General features: G+C 36.5%; 2 protein-coding genes across 3 annotated transcripts; both read left to right on the forward strand.

Annotated features, from left to right (window-relative positions):
• The first annotated feature begins 1471 nt into the window (after window positions 1–1471).
• Window positions 1472–7009, forward strand: poglut1 (protein O-glucosyltransferase 1). 2 transcript variants are annotated; one of them, XM_024294439.2, is made up of 11 exons: window positions 1472–1659; window positions 2882–2972; window positions 3044–3187; window positions 3268–3403; window positions 3477–3598; window positions 3677–3736; window positions 5561–5660; window positions 5736–5794; window positions 5867–6034; window positions 6113–6169; window positions 6269–7009. In XM_024294439.2, exons 1-11 carry the CDS (start codon window positions 1590–1592, stop codon window positions 6423–6425), a joined length of 1164 nt encoding a protein of 387 aa, XP_024150207.1. In that variant the 5' UTR covers window positions 1472–1589; the 3' UTR covers window positions 6426–7009. The 2 variants fall into 2 exon arrangements, with proteins under 2 accessions (XP_024150207.1, XP_024150208.1); XM_024294440.2 differs by lacking the exon at window positions 1472–1659 and adding an exon at window positions 1704–1759.
• A 136-nt stretch (window positions 7010–7145) lies between these two features.
• On the forward strand, window positions 7146–14315 carry timmdc1 (translocase of inner mitochondrial membrane domain containing 1). Its single transcript, XM_024294441.2, has 8 exons — window positions 7146–7343; window positions 9363–9734; window positions 9828–9993; window positions 10759–10847; window positions 11182–11249; window positions 11451–11529; window positions 12017–12127; window positions 13956–14315. Exons 2-8 carry the CDS (start codon window positions 9478–9480, stop codon window positions 14113–14115), a joined length of 930 nt encoding a protein of 309 aa, XP_024150209.1. The 5' UTR covers window positions 7146–7343; window positions 9363–9477; the 3' UTR covers window positions 14116–14315.
• The last annotated feature ends 4803 nt before the right edge of the window (window positions 14316–19118 follow it).

Here is a 19118-nt window from a genome sequence, read left to right on the forward strand (position 1 = left end):
TGTTTTGGCTAAGTTTCTTTTTTTTTTGTTTTTCAGGCTAATTTAGCATTTAGCTAATATTTTAGCTGGCTATTGGCTTCAGCATTTTCAGCTATTAAGTTCAGGGATTTCAGCTAGCGTTTTTAGCTATCAATTTTAGCATCTTTAGCTATCAGCACTAGCATCTTTAGCGGCCAAATTCAGCTTACAGCATTCACACTAGCATTATCGCAGGTAATTCTTTATATCTAGTTAATAATTATGTTAACAATTTATGGCTTTAAAAATTTTGTTTTTAAATGTTTAATGAATGTTTATCCTGTTTGGCCCGTGACCTAAGGTGTGTTTTGGATTTTTGCCCTCTGTTCGATTGAGTTTGACACCCCTAAATTAGAAACTATGAATAATTAGGCCAAGTTGTTATTACAAAGTTCTGCCATAGTTTAACACCTGCGATGTCGCCAGAGACACTTAAACACACAATCTTTAATATGCCGTAACATGTCAATTGTTAATGTGATCAATGTAATTGATTGCATGAATGGTTCAAAAGTTACAGTAAATCTAAGAACATCAACACTGGAGATCCAGTGTTAAAGGGTTCATGTTCTATTTGGATGTACACAAACAAGATTAACGTCTATGTGTTGAATAATTTGTAATTCAGCTAAGATACTCTTTAAAGTTCTACTTATATTTTAAGCTGTTTTTAAAAAAAAATCATGATTATGCCAATTTTAGACCAAAAATAAAAGCCAGAACAGAGCTGTGACAAGGCTTGTGAAGGAGGGCAATGGTTCATTAGAACTTTACCTTTGAGTTGTGGGTGGGACTGTTAGCGCGGAAGCAAGCCTAACCTCATGTCCCATCATCCTTTTGTTCATACTTGCTAGCTTAGAGCCCCTTACAACCCCAAGCTAACATTAGCAGTGCAACAAAAATGGCGACCAATATCGGAGCTACCAGCTGTAAAGTTTTGATCCAGTCGCCAACTCATACGGGGAAACAAAGACTTACATGGACTTTTTTGTCTGCAAGTGGATTCATCAACATTTTTTCATTGCTCCTGATTCATCCCGATTTGAATAAAGAAATACTCAGAAATGCAGTTTTAATCTATTTTTTTTGTACATATCCTCCATCATAAGAAAAATGCTACAAGAATGAGTTAAATTGTCACAGTTTTGATTGGAGTTTTCTTTAATAAAGCAAATTATGATAAACCAAACAACCGACTAAACATTTATTTATAAAGTTCACATTTTGATGTTTTGGTTTGCTTTAGAATTAAGACAGACTACACAAAAAATCAAGACTTAGCCAAAAAAAATGATTGAAGAAATTTTATTTTCTTCTTTTATTTTTCAAAGTAGTTATAAATATTTGATAAATAATATGATTGCAATAACCTTAATTGCATGTGGTTTTATCTGTTTTATTATACGAGAATCGTTTTATTTGCGACTTTCTTAGACATTTTACGGCAAGATTTTTTTCGCGCCCGCTCCCGTGGAAACGGTGTTCAGACAGAAGCAACAGAGCGCCGATCTCTGCTTTGTTTTCATTGATTTTTTTTCTCCCCCCAGACAAAGTCAATCAACGAACAGGCGATGGAGCGCCGGTGTTTGTGGTTGTTTCATCTCCTGCTGATTTGTGGCTTAAATTCTGGAGATGCATCAGGTAATAAGAGGTTTTAAAAAGCCCGCTTTTTGAAAGTTAGCATAAAAAGGAGAGGTTTGGGTCCATGTCGTCACGCTCCGTAAAGAAACGTGACTTTGAGGTAGCTAAGATGCCGGGCAGCTAACTGAGCTGAGCTGAGAGCTAACTTTCATGGATGCTGGGATCGATTTAATGAGTGAACTTTGTTTTTAAAGCCTTTAGCTACACACGAATGTGTTTATTTAGTGACTCAAACCTGGTTTGCGGACACAAATCAGTGCAGTCATAACCTCCTTTAGTAAAAAAGTTTGTTACGTCGAGGCAAAAGTTTAGCTAAAATTTAGGGTTTTTTTTATTATTTGACTAATGTTGTTTGAAAGGTAGATTTTAAGCTTTTATTTTGTAGGTTTGTATAGGCGAAGCGCTCCTGTGCAGGGGCGTGTTTGGTTATTTTGCGGCTCGGGGCAACCTCAATCCCCCCCTGAAAATTTCATTTTTTTTTTTCAGTAGTTTTCAACCAAATATTGTTTATTAATGCTATTATTAAAAAAACACTTTAAAATGAGTATTTTTCCTCTTTATTATATTAATTTAGTCAAAACTTTTTATTTATTTACTTTAAAATTTTCTAACCGATGTAAAATAGCTTGATTTAACCTTTAGGGTCTTGCTTCAAGCATGTCCCTATTGACTTTAATGTAAACTTGTCTAATTTTATAGCAAAAACAGAAACATTTAAACTTTGGCTCCATTATTATACAGCAAATACTACTGCATTTTTTTAATTAAACAAAAGGCATTTTTAATATGTCAACATTTTATTCTGTTTTGGTTTAAAGTAGCAAAATTGGTTTTACTTTATTGACGTGACTTAAAAAATGGTAGCCAACTTTAAGCTACGTAAAGTAAGTGGGTCATGTGACCAGAGGGTTCTTTAATTTCTTATACATCCATTTTAAAAACCAAAGGAAGACCATTTAAAGTTCAAAGAGTAATTTAAATTAATTACTACAAACTTTAGAGTTATTAAGTTTGCTAATAGCATTTTAGCTAACTTTGATAAATATCCTTTAAAGATGCTAAAAGTTTTGATTAGCTTAATTTTGGTTGATTTTAATTGGAAAAATATGCTTTTTTTATTGATTTTGTTCTGTTTTTTTGCTCAGCCAGTACAAAATGTGTTACAAAAAAATTAAAAACGGATGAAAAAAAGAAAAATAACACAAATTTACATCTTCTACAGACCAAAAGTGGAAGAAAATCCGAGATCATGTTTCTGCAGCGGTCGGGAGCTACGTCTCGTGTAGCTCCGTCAACTGCAGCTGCCATCTGAGGTGAGGATTTTCTTCATTCCGGTCCACCTGCGGATCCAACCTTTACACTAACCGGGAGCTCCTGATTTCAGCGTTCTCCAACAGGACTTACGGCCTTTCAGAGGTGGGATCTCGGAAAGCCTCATGGCCTCCACGGTCCAGCGGGGCGTGGGCACCCACTACCAGATCATCCAGCACCAGCTGTACAGGGAGCACAACTGCATGTTCCCGGCAAGGTGCGCTGACGGGAACCCATTTTGCCTTTGATCTGGACGTGAAACGCCAACGCCGTCTGATCCATATGGGTGTTTTTTAGATGCAACGGCGTGGAACATTTCATCCTGGAGGTGATCGACCGTCTCCCAGACCTGGAGATGGTGGTGAACGTGAGGGATTACCCTCAGGTGCCGAACTGGATGACCCCGGCTCTGCCGGTGCTCTCTTTCAGTAAGGTCAGGATCACAACGGCGCTTCTCGGTACCTTTAAACCTCTTTTATTAAACCCTTTTTGCTCGGGCTGAGCAGACGGCAGAGTACCAGGACATCATGTATCCTGCTTGGACGTTTTGGGAAGGCGGCCCCGCTGTGTGGCCTATATACCCCACTGGACTGGGCAGGTGGGACCTGATGAGGGTGGATCTTAAAAAGTAAGAATGAGCTGTTGGTTTAGGCATCTGTACATGTTGTTTAAAGGGTTTGTGAAAGTTTCCTCTCTTCTTCAACAGGTCAGCAGCTCAGTGGCCCTGGAAGAAAAAGGAGCCCAAAGGGTTCTTCAGAGGCTCCAGGTGGGTCATGTGATCCTGCTGAGAGCTAATAGGTCAATTTGAACTTTAAATCGATCATTTCTGGTCCACTTTCAACACGTTTTCTTAGAAAAAGCTTATTTTATAATGTTCTGTAGCTAGTTATGATGGAATAACTGTTAGTATAATTAAATAAAAACTACAGTAGAATTTACAAATATAGATAAAGTCTCCTTTTTGCAGAAAAAAAACATAATTTTAAGAATTTTTGTTAAAAGAATAGATGAAATCTGTTTTTTAGCACCAAGCTAAAGTAGTTTTGAAATGATAAATCCTTAAAAATAAACAATATTTAATAAAATTTTATACTAAATAAAATAATATATTTTACGGCAATACACAACCTTATATCTACATCAACAGATGTTTCTATACTTACTTGACAGGAAGAATATACTTTCTTTGGTTGCTGTTTCCTCGTTTGGCCACTAGATGTCCCCAAGAAAATTTGAGTGGTGTCAGAATCTCTACAATTTTACAAATCAAGAATTCCAAAATCCAATTTCCCAGAAGTCTTTGCAAAAAACAGTATGGATTCATACTCACTAGGTTATGAAATATATATCACAATGCATCGATTTTATCATGAAAAAAAATATGTAAATGTAGTTCTCATAAAAAAAAAATCCTAAGTTTTTCATCATCAGAACACAGTAGATTCATCAAAAGTTTGACGTCATATTTGGAGTTAAAAAAAAAAAATGAAGTGAGTGTTTGTTCAAACTTTGCTAAAATATAGGACACTAGTTACTCCAATTGTCTGAAGATTTTCCGAGGCTATGGCTCAGAAAAATGTGTAACGTTTATGCTAGCTCTAGCAGGTTTTGGTCGGTTAAAGATCATTTTAATTTCTATACTGTATAAACGTTAAACATATTCAGTCTTCCAATTGCTCTGTATGACTTCACAAAGAACTTTTTGAATTCGAGAAGCACCTCCAATTTTCTAAAGCTACGTCTTGGAAAATTGTGTAGCATTTATGCTAGCTCTAACAGGTTTTGCTCAATTTTTTTTTTTTTTATTCTAACATGTTTAAACTGACAAAAAGTTTAATCTTCCCTAAGTAATAGATGTCCTTACAAATATCATTTGGGCTCTAAAGCCACATCAGATTTTTTCGATGCTATATCTAGGAAAATTGTGTAGCATCTATGCTAGCTCTAGCTGGTTTTGCTCAGTAAAATATATATATATGAGTATACTTTAAACTCTGTTATGTAGAAAATGTCAAAATATTGTCTTTCCAAAGTTCTGGATTTTTTGTGTCCCAGAACCACCTTGGATTTTCCAATGCTATGCCTCGTAAAATCGTGTAGCATGTTTGCTAGCTTTATCTTGTTTTGCTCAATTAAAAAAATATATACTTTAAACTATACTACGCATAACCTGTCAAAATATTTAATGTTTCCAAAGTTATGGATGACCTCACAAAAGACTTGATGTATTCTAGAACCACCTTGGATTTTCTGATGCTTGGCTCAGAAAATTGTGTAGCGTGCATGCTAGCTTTAGCAGGTTTAGCTCAGTAAAGAAAAAGTAATTTTTAAACTACGTTCTGTATAAACTGTCTGAATATTTAGTCTTCCAATGTTCTGGATGACCTCACAAAGAACTTTTTGAGTTCTAGAACCACCTCAGATTTTCTAAAGCTGTTTCTGGGAAAGTGATGTAGCATGTATACTAGCTCTCGCAGGGTTTTTCTAAGGGAAAAAAAACATTTTTTTTTACTATATTCTGTGTAAACTGTCAAAATACTTGGTCTTTCCGAAGTTTTGGATGACCTCACAAAGAACTGTTGTGTTGTAGAACCAGCTCGGAGCGCGACCCGCTCGTCCTCCTGTCCAGAGATGATCCAGAGCTGGTGGATGCAGAGTATACCAAGAACCAGGCCTGGAAGTCTGAGAAGGTGATGATGGAATTCAGATAAAATGATTTTTTTTTTTTCTTGTTTCATGCTAAAGAAAGCTTTTGTTTCTGTCAGGATACACTGGGAAAACCTCCAGCTACAGAGATTCCTCTGGTGGATCACTGCAAGTACAAGTGAGCTGCACACCGATAACCCATCCTCTGGTGGGTCTGACGCATCCAACCATCTTTGAACTTCTCCGGCAGATATTTATTCAACTTCCGTGGTGTGGCGGCCAGCTTCCGCCTCAAACATCTCTTCCTCTGCGGCTCCTTGGTCTTCCATGTTGGGGAAGAGTGGCTGGAGTTCTTCTACCCTCAGCTCAAGCCGTGGGTCCACTACATCCCAGTCAAGCAGGATCTGTCAGACGTTCGGTAGAGGAAGCCCCAAAAAAATTCAGAACCAACCATTTTTTAAAATCTTTGTCTGATTCTGATCTTTTTGACTTTTAGAGAGCTTTTACAGTTCGTCAAAGAGAACGATGATGTGGCGCAAGAAATCGCTAAGAGGTAATGCTTCATTTTCTTATAGAAATATCTGAATTTTATTGTTTTTCTTAGACTTTCTTAGACAGTTCTGATCTTTTTTTTTCTCCTCGCCGTCCTCAGAGGCCAGGAGTTCATCCTCCAGCACCTCCGCATGGAAGACGTGTCTTGTTACTGGGAGCACCTGCTGACCAACTTCAGTCGCCTTCTCACCTACAAACCCAGCAGAAGGAAAAACTACAACCAGATCGTCCACAAATTGCGAAAAACTGAGCTGTGAGAAAGGAACTCAGAGGGATAAGGGGCAGTACAAGCAGGAGACGGACGAATGTAACAGCTACTGTTTTTGATTCCACTGAACAGGTTTTTTTTTTCTTATAAATTGATGAAACTTTCTTCCTGCAGTTCCTTTGTTTGTCCAAAACAAGTAAGTTTTTAATTTTCTCCTTTTTAAAAGAGCTGAAATTCAGCAGGTTATAGTTATTTCAGGCTCTCTGGTGTTTAAACAGTGCCCTCTAGTGGACGCTGTGCAGAATAGCAGCAGTTTTCTTTTTAACATGCCAAATTAGTTTATGTTGGGTTTTTTTTTACTTTAACTAAAATAAACTTTTCGCTTTCTGAAAAAGGGGAAAAATAAGCAATAATTTTTAGAGACTCACTTTTTATTTTTATTTTTTGTATTTGGAGAAGTTTGTCGAATACGTTCAGATCTTGAATATTTTGTATAAATTGTTTGTTTTGTGTCCTGATTTCAACATTGCAGCAGTATTTTTTTTTTTTTTTAGAAACTCAATGTTTTTCTTTTTTATTAAAATATGAAAGCATTTCAAACTGTAGAACTTTGAAGCAAAAATGTTTTATCATAAAAATATGAAAACAAACGAACACTTGTACATTATCCTTTCTTTTTATTTTATTTTATTGTATTTTTATTTTTCTTTTCTTTTCTTTTATTGAAAGCATGTTGATTTTATTTTTAGTCCTCCTGGCCACAGGGGGCGCTGGTCACGGATGAGTTGCACGCGACAGCAGACATGCGCAGACGGTGGATTCTGCCTGCTAGCTTTCATAGAGGAATGAGTGAACCACTGAGGGAAGGTTATGGAAAGACAAACACATTCACGTGTTTGAACTTTAGTTTCTAATTTAAAAACACAAACGGCCCTTTGTGGTGGAATTTCAACTCAAGCCGCTGCTGGTAAGAGTTACTTTAATGTTGAAACTAGGAGCTAAATAAACGCTAATAAACGATGCTAGCAAAGGCTAATGAACTCTAAAATTATGTAATTCTAAAGTAATTCAACATTTTTTAAGCAGTTTAGCTTAATAAAATGTTTGGTTTTGGAGCTTAAGCAACTTTGATTATTTGGGTATGAAACATATATATATATTAGTTAAAACAAACGTGGTAAATGCTTTCTTTAACTGATTTCAGGTTAAAAAAATTAGCGTTTTTGTATAAAATTACACTATGTTAGAAAACAGTTAAGTTTAAATTGAAATAATTTGGTTAACTTTTAATATTTGCAATTCTAAATCGACAAAAAATAAAGAATACAGGCTCAAACTTCTGTAGTTAAAATGAATGGATAAAAGTTGTATTAACTTACTTTGTTTTAATATTTATTATTATATTTGAAATTAAATGGATTGTATATATTTCGTTTGATAGTATTTTTCTGTTGTTGGCATAAACATTGAGCTGATTGGCCAGCATTAGTTTCAGGTGTGTTAAACTCTTGCAAAGATGAAGCCCAGGAATATGAATAGATAATAACGCAGGTTTACTTTATTAAGGCAGATATTCTTAAACATCACAGGAACAACTATTTATTAATATAGTATGCATTTAAATGCAATAAATTCAAATATTTTCTTATTTTTAGAAATGTTTGGGACAATTCAAGTCCATCTTTTATGATGCTAAAGAATTTTTTTTGCCTTAAGACATTCAAATTATAAATTAAAATAATTAAAAGTTTGCTTTAATTAGTACATTTTATATATCGTTTATGTAGTTTGTCACTAACTTTAAAATAATAAATGCATGATGGATGAAATGAGACAACTGCTTGTTTTTATGAACTGCCTCCTTGAAAAATCTATGTAAAAAATATCACATTTTTTGCTATAAATATTTACGATTACTTTTTTTTATCACCTTAGCAGAAACACAGATTTTTGAAGTTTAATCTGCAACTTGTTGCTTCTTTCCACCTGCTTTTGGACAAATGAAGTCAGGAAGATTTACTTTTATTCATCCTCAAATCAAATATTTTTGACATATGTATTTTCTTCAATTTTTTTTTTCATTTTTGAATTTTATTGTTGAAATTGGCTGAACTAAATCAAACTCAACTCAGTTTTGTTTATATAGCACTTTAAAAAAAAGCTAACAGCTCAAACAAAGTACTGAACACCAAACATAAAAGACAACAACACTAAAATAAGGTAAAAACACTAAATAAAACCAAAATAATAATAACAAAAATAATTAAGGCAATGAAATAGCAATTAAACAACAGAACACTCATGTTGCGTTAAAAGCCAGGGCATAAAAGTGTCTGTAGACGGTTTTAAACGAGTAAAATCAAAATGTAAAAGGTTGCTATAACCCCAATTGGCCACCAGAGGTCTCTGTTTCTTTTAAACCATCTCCAGTCATTTGAGCATAATTAGGGTTCTGTTTTGTCCTGTTCCGGAAGTCCATTATTCTCCGTTTTCATTAAAAATAAAAAAATTAAAATCATATTACTCACTTTTTTTAAATGAGGCTTTGACTCTTTACATTTATATGTTTAAATGCATATAAATGTTGTTATTGTCTTAATTATTTCTTTTATATTTCGTATTTTTGCTAAAACATAAACGGAAGGTCTTTGTTTGTTTATTTTGATTATTTATCATTTTAAAATCTTAAATACGGATATTAAAAATGCAGTTTTGTGACTAAATTAGTCCAAAAATATAAAAAAGCTTTTATTATTCTTTCAATTTATTCTCTAATAAATGCAATTTCAATTAATTTGATATAAAATATTTTTTTATTCAGCTATAAAGCAGATGTGATGTTAATATGTTCCAGATTTTATTGATTTTTTTCAATGTTTACCTTTAAGCTGATAGTCGTGAGGTTTCAGCCTCTTCACTCTTGAGTGTTTTTGGCCGCCGCCTTTTCCAGCTGCTGAGTTCTGGACGCTCTCTGTGTTTCTGCCAGCGTTTTGTTTGCCCCGAAGCTATTTGTTCTGAGAGCAGAGCGGAGACTGCAGCCTTTCAGCCCGCAACCATGTGTTTGTGAATCCCCGCTGAAGCCCGGCGCCAGCTGAAGCGTGATGCGTCCAGAGCAGCTCAGACGGCGGGCAGATTCGCCCCCCCGGGGCGCGGCGAGCACCGGCCCGCCGCAGGGCTCCATCCAGACTGCGAGGCCTGTTTTTTTTTCCTGCCGTCTGCTCCCGAGGGTCCATGCAGCTGACGCGACTGCTGGCCAGCCCGCTCAGACGCGCTCCTCCTCCACCCTGCCAGCCAACATTAGGAAGCCTGAACTTCTCGACACAGGATGGGGGCGCATCAGGGATCTGTTCGACAAAAAGTTTGTCTCTTTCCTCACATCTGTTCTCTAAACATCTGCATCAATGAAAAGTAGACGCGTTTTAAATGAAAAAAACACTCTGAACGCCTGCAGTGACTCACAATCGTACCCAGAGGAAGTGACCAACGTGTTCAAGTACGGGATCGTCAGCGCCACCGCCGGCTTCTTCTATGGAGGCCTTCCAGCTGCTCGCTACGCCCGCCAGCGATATATCCAAGTGAGCCAGGCGGAGGTGTACACCAGCCGCGTGGATGCGGTGGTAAGTTGATAAACAGGCTTTCATTTCATAAATTTGATTTGATTCTATCAACTTTATTGGCTTTTGGATGGGAATTTAAAGGCCCACAACAATTAAACCATGTTATTGTGTTGCATTTTTCTGATGATGGAGGAAAAATTTGAAGAAAATGAAGCTCAAAATTCCCTTTTTCAAAGGAATTTCAAATGTCGTTTGAAAAAAAAACTTCTTTGTGAAAATACGCCACAAGCTCACTGTTTAGAGCTTTTAGCAACAGTGAGGGGAAGGGTGGCGGGGTTGCTCTTTGTCAACTGTGACAACTCAGAGACAGGAAACAACTTTTTTTCTTCATTTAATTTGGCTAAAATGAGCATATTCATAATTAATATCACTGGGAACACTTAAAATACATCAAAAGATGATCGTAGTGGATCTTTAAAATAATTAAGATTAACTTTGAAGCTTTTTGTTGTTTTAATAATGATTGCTTTATAATGTTTTCTGTTCTTGATGATGAGTTTTAAAGACATTTGAAACCATTGGGCTTCTGTGTGGAAAGAGTGGTGTCATCTGCAAAGAGACAAACCAGCACATAAAGATGAACCAGCTTTTAAATGTTTAACATTTTCTCTTATTTTTTTCTTATCCTTTGATGAATTTCTTCCCAAAACGAAAATGTTCTTTAATGTTTCAGTCTAAACTAAGGGTGACCACATGATGCACGTCTCTAGAATGTAGATACGTTTCCATAAGAGCCACACAAACAGTTTTTTCTTTTATTTTTAGCGTTCTGCTCATAACGCAGCCATCCGAGCGTTTGTTCGTTACGGATGGAGATGGAGCTGGAGAGTTTCTCTGATCGTCACTTTGTTCAGGTGAGCCGACAGGTTAAGGTTTGTATAGATCAGCTTTAAACTGGGAGACTCATCTTCAAATTAAAGCTGCACTTTTGTCCACATTTTTTGTCCTACATTTCTGTTTTTTATCAATGTAGTTGCTACATTTGAAGTATTTTTGTGAATTAACTTTACATTTTGGAGGAGGCATTTATTGGTAAGCTTGGAGCAGGTGGTGCTCTTGTTCACCCCTCCCACATCCCAGCGAACAGAATGCAAATTCCCCAAAGACAGTTTGGTAGTTTTTTTTTTGTTGTAAATTTAGATTTTTTTTAGATTTTCTGAGTTGTGTTGGTCTCGTTTTCCTCTGCAGTTCGGTCAGCACCGGCTTGTCGGTGTACCGAGACAAAGACGCCCTCAGCAACTACGTTGCAGCAGGAGGTGAGGACTGTCGGCTCAGAAGCTTTCTGCTGTTCAGTGAAAAACTGTCTGCTTTAAGACCCTCTCTGATCACATTTTAACACATTTTTGTGGCATTTTGCTCTTGATGAATGACATTCTGACGCATCCACTTGTAGACATATAGATCTATGTATGCACGTCCTATTTGCTAACTGTTATTTCTTCCTTCGCTTCATGAAGCTGCTACGGTTGGCCTTTTCCGGCTGAACCTGGGCCTCCGAGGGCTGGTGGCGGGGAGCGTCATCGGAGCGGTTCTCGGGTGAGTGGGACTCCGTCGAGCCGCCTCATTGCAGTTGAATGCTGTCCGTCGTTAGCAGAAAACCCCGCGTCCCTTTCCTGTGTGTGGCGAGCGCTCTGGCAGCCAGCTGCTCTCCTCCCAGCGACCCTCTGCTCGCCAGCTGCACCCCCTCCCCAACTCCCAGGTCATTTCTCAGCGCCAGAGGGACTCATGTGCAGCACAGCGGGCCAGAGCAGAGGGGGGAGGGCAGAGGCCTCAGCTGGCTCCCCCACATGTGAACCGTCACGATTCTCCAGCCCCCAGTCCTGCTCTGCAGATTCATCCTCCTCCTGACTCCGTTGGCCCCCCTCCTCTTCATCAGCGTTCGTCTGAGTGACCGCCCACCTGGAGCGTTAGCCGTGTGCGAACGTCCAGGTGCTTTCAGAGGGCGTCACGCAACACCGCTCGCCTCTCTGCCGTCACCAAGTCAAAGTTTGTCTGTTCAAACTCTAACCTGTTTTCCCTGCAGGATTCCCGTCGGCGCTCTGGTCATCAGTTTGCACTCTCTGACGGGAGAAACTTCCCGACAGAGGAGGAGGAGGGAACAGCGAGAGCTTTACGAACATAAACTGGCCGAATGGTAAAGCACAGTCGAATATTATTTTAGTTTAACACGGTGAGGAGGCTCGCAGAAATCAGATATTTTTATCCATTTAAGGTTCTTGCATTTAAAATGGAAAAGCAGCATTAACTTCAATAATGCCAGTTTGAATGTTTTTTGCCAAATGTGGTTACTGAAGACGCTGAAGTAATTTGGGATAAGGGATTTGCTAAACATTCTAATGCTAGTCGCATAATGGTAAAGTTGCTTAAATATATCAATAAAAAACTTGTTAGAAGTGAAATTAACAAAAAAAATCTAATATGTTACTAAAATATTGGTTAAACTCAAAAGTATCCTTTAAAAACCATAGTAAATGCCAAATTATTCAAAAATGTTAGCGTGTTGTTAAAATATTAGCTAAACTCAAATCTCAGTGGATGCCAAATTAGCCAAAAATGTTAGCATGTTGCTAAAATATTAGCGTAAAAACCACAGTAGAGGCCAAATTAGCCAATGATTTTAGCATCCTGCTAAAATTATTGGCTAAACTCCCAATTAGCCTAAAAGCCAAAGTAGATACCAAGTTAGCCAAAAATGTTTTCTTGTTCAAATATTAGCTAAACTCCAAATTAGCCTAAAAAACGTTAGCATGTTGCTAAAATATTAGCTAACCTCAAGGATAGCCTGAAAAACTTAAGTAAATTAGAAAAATTTTTAAGATGTTTATAAAATACTCGCTAAATTCAAAATTAGTCTAACAGCATCAATAGATGACAAATTAGCCAAAAAATGTTAGCATGTTGCTAAAATATTAGCTTAACTCCATATTAGCCTAAAAGACACAGAAAATGCCAAATTAGCCAAAAATGTTAACTTGTTCAAATATTAGCTAAACCCCAAATTAGCCTAAAATTAAAAACGTTAGCATGTTGCTAAAATATTAGCTAACCTCAAGGATCGCCTGAAAAACCTAAGTAGATGCCAAAATTATTCAGATATTTATAAAATACTGGCTAAACTCCAAATTAGTCTAAAAGCATCAATAGATGACAAATTGGTCAAAAAATGTTAGCATGTTGCTAAAATATTAGCTAAACTCCATATTAGCCCAAAAGCCACAGAAAATGCCAAATTAGCCAAAAATGTTACTTTGTTCAAATATTAGCTAAACTCCAAATTAACCTAAAAAAACGTTAGCATGTTGCTAAAATATTAGCTAACCTCAAGGATAGCCTGAAAAACTTAAGTAGATGCCAAAATTAGCCAAAAATGTTAGCATGTTGCTAACCTCAAGAACAGCCTCAAAAACTTCAGTTGATACCAAATTAGCCAAAAATGTTAGCATGTTGCTAAAATATTGACTAAGTTCAAAATTAGCCTAAAAACCACAATGGATGCCAAGTTGGCTAAACATCTTAGCTTGTTATTAAAATTTTTTCTAAACTTAAAATTAGCAAAAAACGTAAGAATGTTGCTTAAATATTAGAGTGAATGTCCTGAACGTGCTTAACACTTAGATACCAATAATACATAGGTTTTAAAGAGTTTCATTTGAAAAATCGCAAAAATTACATAAAATCCTAAAAGTCATAAAATATATAAATACCAAAAGTACCAGAACCCACGTCCTTAACAAGCTAAAAGTTTTTATATCAGAATTGCAGAAAATACACAGTGTGCTTGAGTTTTTATGTGCCAAAAAATCGTATGGAGTCTGATATAAACTATATAAGACAGAAAAAACAGGATCACTACTGCAGAGAAACACACAGTGTATAAGCTAAAAATCTATATTAAGGTAAAAATAGTTTGAAAAGTCTATCAAACACCTGATGAATCGACTCTTCTGAAATGTTCCGATCAGGACGGCCCGTCTGGAGATGACAGACGAGCTGATTTCCAGTCTGAACGACGCGTCTCAGGAAGAAGAAATCCACAGAGACGTTCAGAAGATCCAGGAGCTCCTAAGTTTACCAAAGAACCCAGAGGAGGAGGCGGCGAGCACCGCTGAAGGTGGGACCTGATTAACGGCGGGGGCTTCTTCTGGACTCAAATTCAAATCTGGATAAAGGTCTGCTAAAGTGAGAGCAACTCTGGAGAAAAATCTTATGTCTGGATTAAAATAATGCAAATATGTTTTTAATAATTATTGTAAAATATTGAGATGATAACACGCTGTACATAATGTTTAGAAAAACTCAATAAAATATGGGAATATTTTGAATTTTATTCCAAAAAAAAGGTTAATATCACAGAAATTAAAGGGGTAAAAATAGACTTTTCCACTTATATGTTGTAGGGTTAAAGTTTTAAAGATCCACTCCAATGAAAATCATGTTCTAGTGCCATTTTTCTGATGATGAAGGACATTTATAAAGAAAATTAAACTTAAAATAGCATTTCAGAGTTTTTCTTTATTCAAATCGCTGTAAATCAGGAGCAGACGAAAAAATACAGTTTGAAAAATAAACCACAAGCTCCAAGCTCTTGGAGGGAAAGAGGGGGCGGAGTGTCCCCCACGCCAACAGGAGTGAATAATCTGAATTAAAGGACCACTGGGGACGCTTTCACAACCAAAAGATGACCAAACTTTAGATAAATAACCGTAGAGGTTGTTCCATGTTAAGCCTTAGAAACTTTTTATTTTAAACCATAACTACATTTTTAATATTAAATAAAATGTTAAAATGTATAAGTTACCTGCTTAGACTAAATTAAATCAAAGGTACAGAGCAAAAATCACTGAAAATAGAGATTTATATTATAAATGTAATGCTATAAATGTTTGGAAAACTATTTAAATGTTGGTTTGATTGAATTATAATTACATTTAAAAGAGATTTAGTGTCAAATATCAAAGAAAGAGCTGGACTTGTTGCTTAAAGATCAAAGCTGAGAGCTTCCCTTTTATTTCAATGATCATAATTTGTTTTTTTATGTCAGAAAACATGAAGGTGAGCTCAAACTGAAGCAGGAATGCTGAACGTTTTGACACCAGGATGTTGGAAACGACTGAAAATAAAACAGCAGAATCAGAAGAAGTTCTTCACAGCAGCATCTTTAAACATGTTTGCCTCTCAGGCTTTCCAAAAACTAGGTCGAACGCCGCTTTGGGCCCCGATGTAAACAAGACGAGAATCGGCAACAGCTGGGCCCTGAAATCTGATGGACGGCTGGCAGGAAGCAGCGTCTTTACCTTTCAAAACAAAAGTATATTGCCTGTAGTGTAGAATAAATGAAGCAATAAGATGAAATAAGATCTTCTGTGTTGATGTTCGGCAAAAAAAAATCTACAAGTGGAAGGAAAAACTTGAGCCACCTGAGGATTTTCAAAATAAAGTTTCAGATGTTGTTTTAAAGAGACTGGACATCATAAACTATCAGAATAATGCATCACTTTAGGAGTAGTTTTCTTGAACGCATCACTTTAAACCTTCAAAACTGCTTCCATCCCATAATTTCTGAGCGTCAACATTTTTTTCACCTTCAATTAACAAAGTGAGAATAATTTATAAACTCTAAGATGTCCACCATGCATTATAAGATTTCTGACATCTGTTTTCTTCTTTGTTCATAAATTGTCTTTGAGCGCCCTCCTCTGGTGGTTTCGAGGAATAGCAATATGAGATTTCAACACCAACTAAAAATGTGGATCCGTCACTTAAGTGTCATTTTATATAATTGGGAAAAATTCGTTTTAAGCCAAATGAAAACTTAATACTCAAAGTCGAGTAGTAAAAAAATACTATCAATTTAAAATGTTGACATGGTGATATTTAGTTAATGAAGTTATTGTTTTCCACTGTTTTTTTCTTACACTGAAAAATATTTTGTTGTGAAAATCAGAAAATATTGACTGTTCCCTTTAAGAACATTTTTTTTAATTTACCAAAATAAAAGCACCATGGATTTGCTTGGGTAAGAGCAACTATTATATGAGATACAATAAAATTTACCATTTTATTTCATTGTATTAATATAAGTTGTACTTAAAAATACTTTTCACTTAAAAAAAAGTGAAAAATTGTTCACATACTGTCTTGGTTATACACATACTGTATCCCCAGACTCTTAACACACACCTCTACTGTAGACGGACTTTTCTGCAACAAAAACTCTTGAATTTTCAAAATAAAAGACTCTCTTTAGTTGAGACTTCCTGCAGGATGCATCCGTGCAGGAGCTGACCTCTGTGCATGAAAAGCATGATGTTGTTTATCCAGCCTCCGCAGGAGTTCTCTGTGTTCTGAAACCAGAGCTCTGCGTCTCGATGACGGGAATTTATTTTTGGAGACGACGAGTAATTTGCGAGGCCTGAGCTGGAGATTTATGGTAATAAATATAAACAGATCATCAACTAGCATGTTGGTATATTTAATGGTTTTTGTTGCTTGTAAAACTTTGATTATATTTTTAGTTCCAAAAAAATCAAAACACTTTAAATTTCTTTGTTCTGTGCAAGCCTATAAATTAATATATCATGAATGAATTCAATAGGAATTATCTAACATGTTATTGCATTTTAAAAGTTGTTGCAAAAATTTAATAAACTGTTTTATACATAAACATTTGAAAATTTTCAAGTTCTTAAGTATATTTTTTAAAGTCCCACTCTGATAATCTGTTAAAATCTATTTTAAAAAGTGTTCCCAGTGGTCTTTTAATTATGATTATGCAGCAGTAGCTCATTAGAAATTCACCTCTGAGTTGTGGGCGGGGCTGTTAGCTCGGTGCAACCCCACCCCCTATTCCCATCCCCCTCATTTTCTTTTTTTTTCTTCAAAATAAAAGCTTTTTTACAACAAAAAAGATACGTTTTTGTTTCGCGTTTATACGTGAAACAAATACGTGGCATTAGAGAGCGCGTTCATCTGCAGCATGGACCTCCCATCCGGACCGCCGTCATCCCACATAGACGGCAGACAGGCGCCGCTCTCCTTCCAGACTCTTTATGGTAAGTGTGTCCCCTTACTGTATTGTGTTTCTCTGCCTGGGAGTTCACAAGCAGCTGAGAGTTCATGAAAAATTCACATTTTAGATGTAGTCAGTGCTGTTAAAGTTTTAGGCAGTTGTGAAAAAGTTGTAAGAACAAGAATCTTTTTGAAATATCTATGATTTTTGTGAATTTATATGATACAAAGTGAAAAAGTATAAAATATATATTTGGCGTTTCTCCCATTGTAAATTTAGTTGTGAAAATTCAGATTAAGGATTATAATCTGATGTTACCACACAACTGCTAATACTCATCGATGTCACATTCAGGTTGAAACAAAGTCAAGAAGTGAAACTGGTTTGGGAGCTACAACAGCCAAAGTCATAAACCGAGGTGAGATTTCATGGAAAGAACAAGCAGCAACAAGATGGTAGTCCTACTGCATCTGTAACGAGTTTCGTCAACTTTGTGATCAGCCGAAGAGCAAGTGATCTTATTATCCTTCGCAGTTCCATCAGCTCAGAATTCCTTATGTACTGTCTGCAGAGGTCTGGTTGCTACAAAATAACAGCGTCTGATGTGTAGCATTTACTCAGCCACCAATTGTGCAAGTTCTCCCACTTATTAAGATGAGAGAGGCCAGTAATTTTCATCATTGTTATACTTCAACTATGATGGAACAAAATCACCCTACTGGAATTTTTTATTTGGTGGAAAAGAAGAATTTGGCCAATAACAAAAGTTCATCTCAATACTTTGTTACATACCCCTTGTTATTAATGGCAACAGTTAAATGTTTTCTGTAAGTCTTCACAAACTGTCGCTGATATTTTGGTCCATTCCTCCATGCAGATCTCCTCTAGAGCAGAGATGTTTTTATTCTAATAATTGCTCCCACAGTTGATGTATTCACACCAAGATGCTTATCTATTACACATTCAGTCTTCCCAGCTCGGTCAGGGCAACAATTTTCTTTCTGGTGTCCTTAGACAGCTCTTTGGCCATAGTGGAGTTTAGAGTGTGGCTGAGGTTGTGGACAGATGTCTTTTATATAGATAAAATGTTCAAACAGGTGCCATTGATACAGGTAACAAGTGGAGAACAGAAGAAGGTACAGGTCTGTGAGAGACAGAAATATTTGGTGACCAAATACTTAATTTCCACCATAATTTCCAAATAAATTATTTAAAATCAGACAATGTGATATTTTAGATTTTTTTAAACCTCTTTCATCTTTTTAAGTGGTAAAGTTTGCAACATTGGAGGCTGGCTAAACACGTTTTTGCCCCACTGTACCAGTGCAAAAACACAAGAACTGCGGTGAAAAGAAAATGGCAGCAGGTTCGCTGGACGGATGAGTCAAAATCCAAAACATTTGGTTCCATCAAGGGGTAGTTTGTTCCTTGAAGGGCTGGAGAGCAGAGCAATTATTGTCTACAAGCAACATTGAATTATGGTGGAGGCTTCCTTGAACATTTTTGACTGCATTTCTGCAAGAGGTCGGGATTTATGGAGTTCTCGATACTTACCCAGGATGCAACACCATCGGGGAGGAGTAAGGTGGAATCTGCAACACCACAACATACCCCAAATATACAACCAAAGTCACTTAGAGGCATCACAGAACTTTAATCTCAACATTGTGAAGAGACTTGAGGAAATATGTATCTACAGAAGATCTTTAGTCGATAAGAAGTTCTTCTTAAGCCCAGATCGGACTTCACGTTGAAGAAGTTCAGGAGATGATCTTGAATGAACACAAGGTAAAAAAGGTAAAGGAAGATAATTTGATTTCCTGTTTTAGCACAAGTTGAGACATCAGTGAATATTGAGTTATCCACCAGATGAAACTTTCAGAGAAATACTCTCTTATCTTCCCTTTGAGTCGGAAGCCTCTGGATCTTCAGCAGCTTCTTCTCAAAAATGAGAACGTTAGTGACGTCATGGAGTCAAACATTAGCTCCACACTAACAATAGAGAAACATGGAGATGATTGAAATGAACGATAGAAAAGCAGTTTGTATTTGTGGACAGACCTGAAGTGCCTTGAAGCAAGGCATTTCAGTCTTCTATGTGTATTGTAATGTATCC

This window comes from Oryzias melastigma, linkage group LG2 (genome assembly GCF_002922805.2).
Source record: "Oryzias melastigma strain HK-1 linkage group LG2, ASM292280v2, whole genome shotgun sequence".
Taxonomy (NCBI): Eukaryota; Metazoa; Chordata; class Actinopteri; order Beloniformes; family Adrianichthyidae; genus Oryzias; species Oryzias melastigma.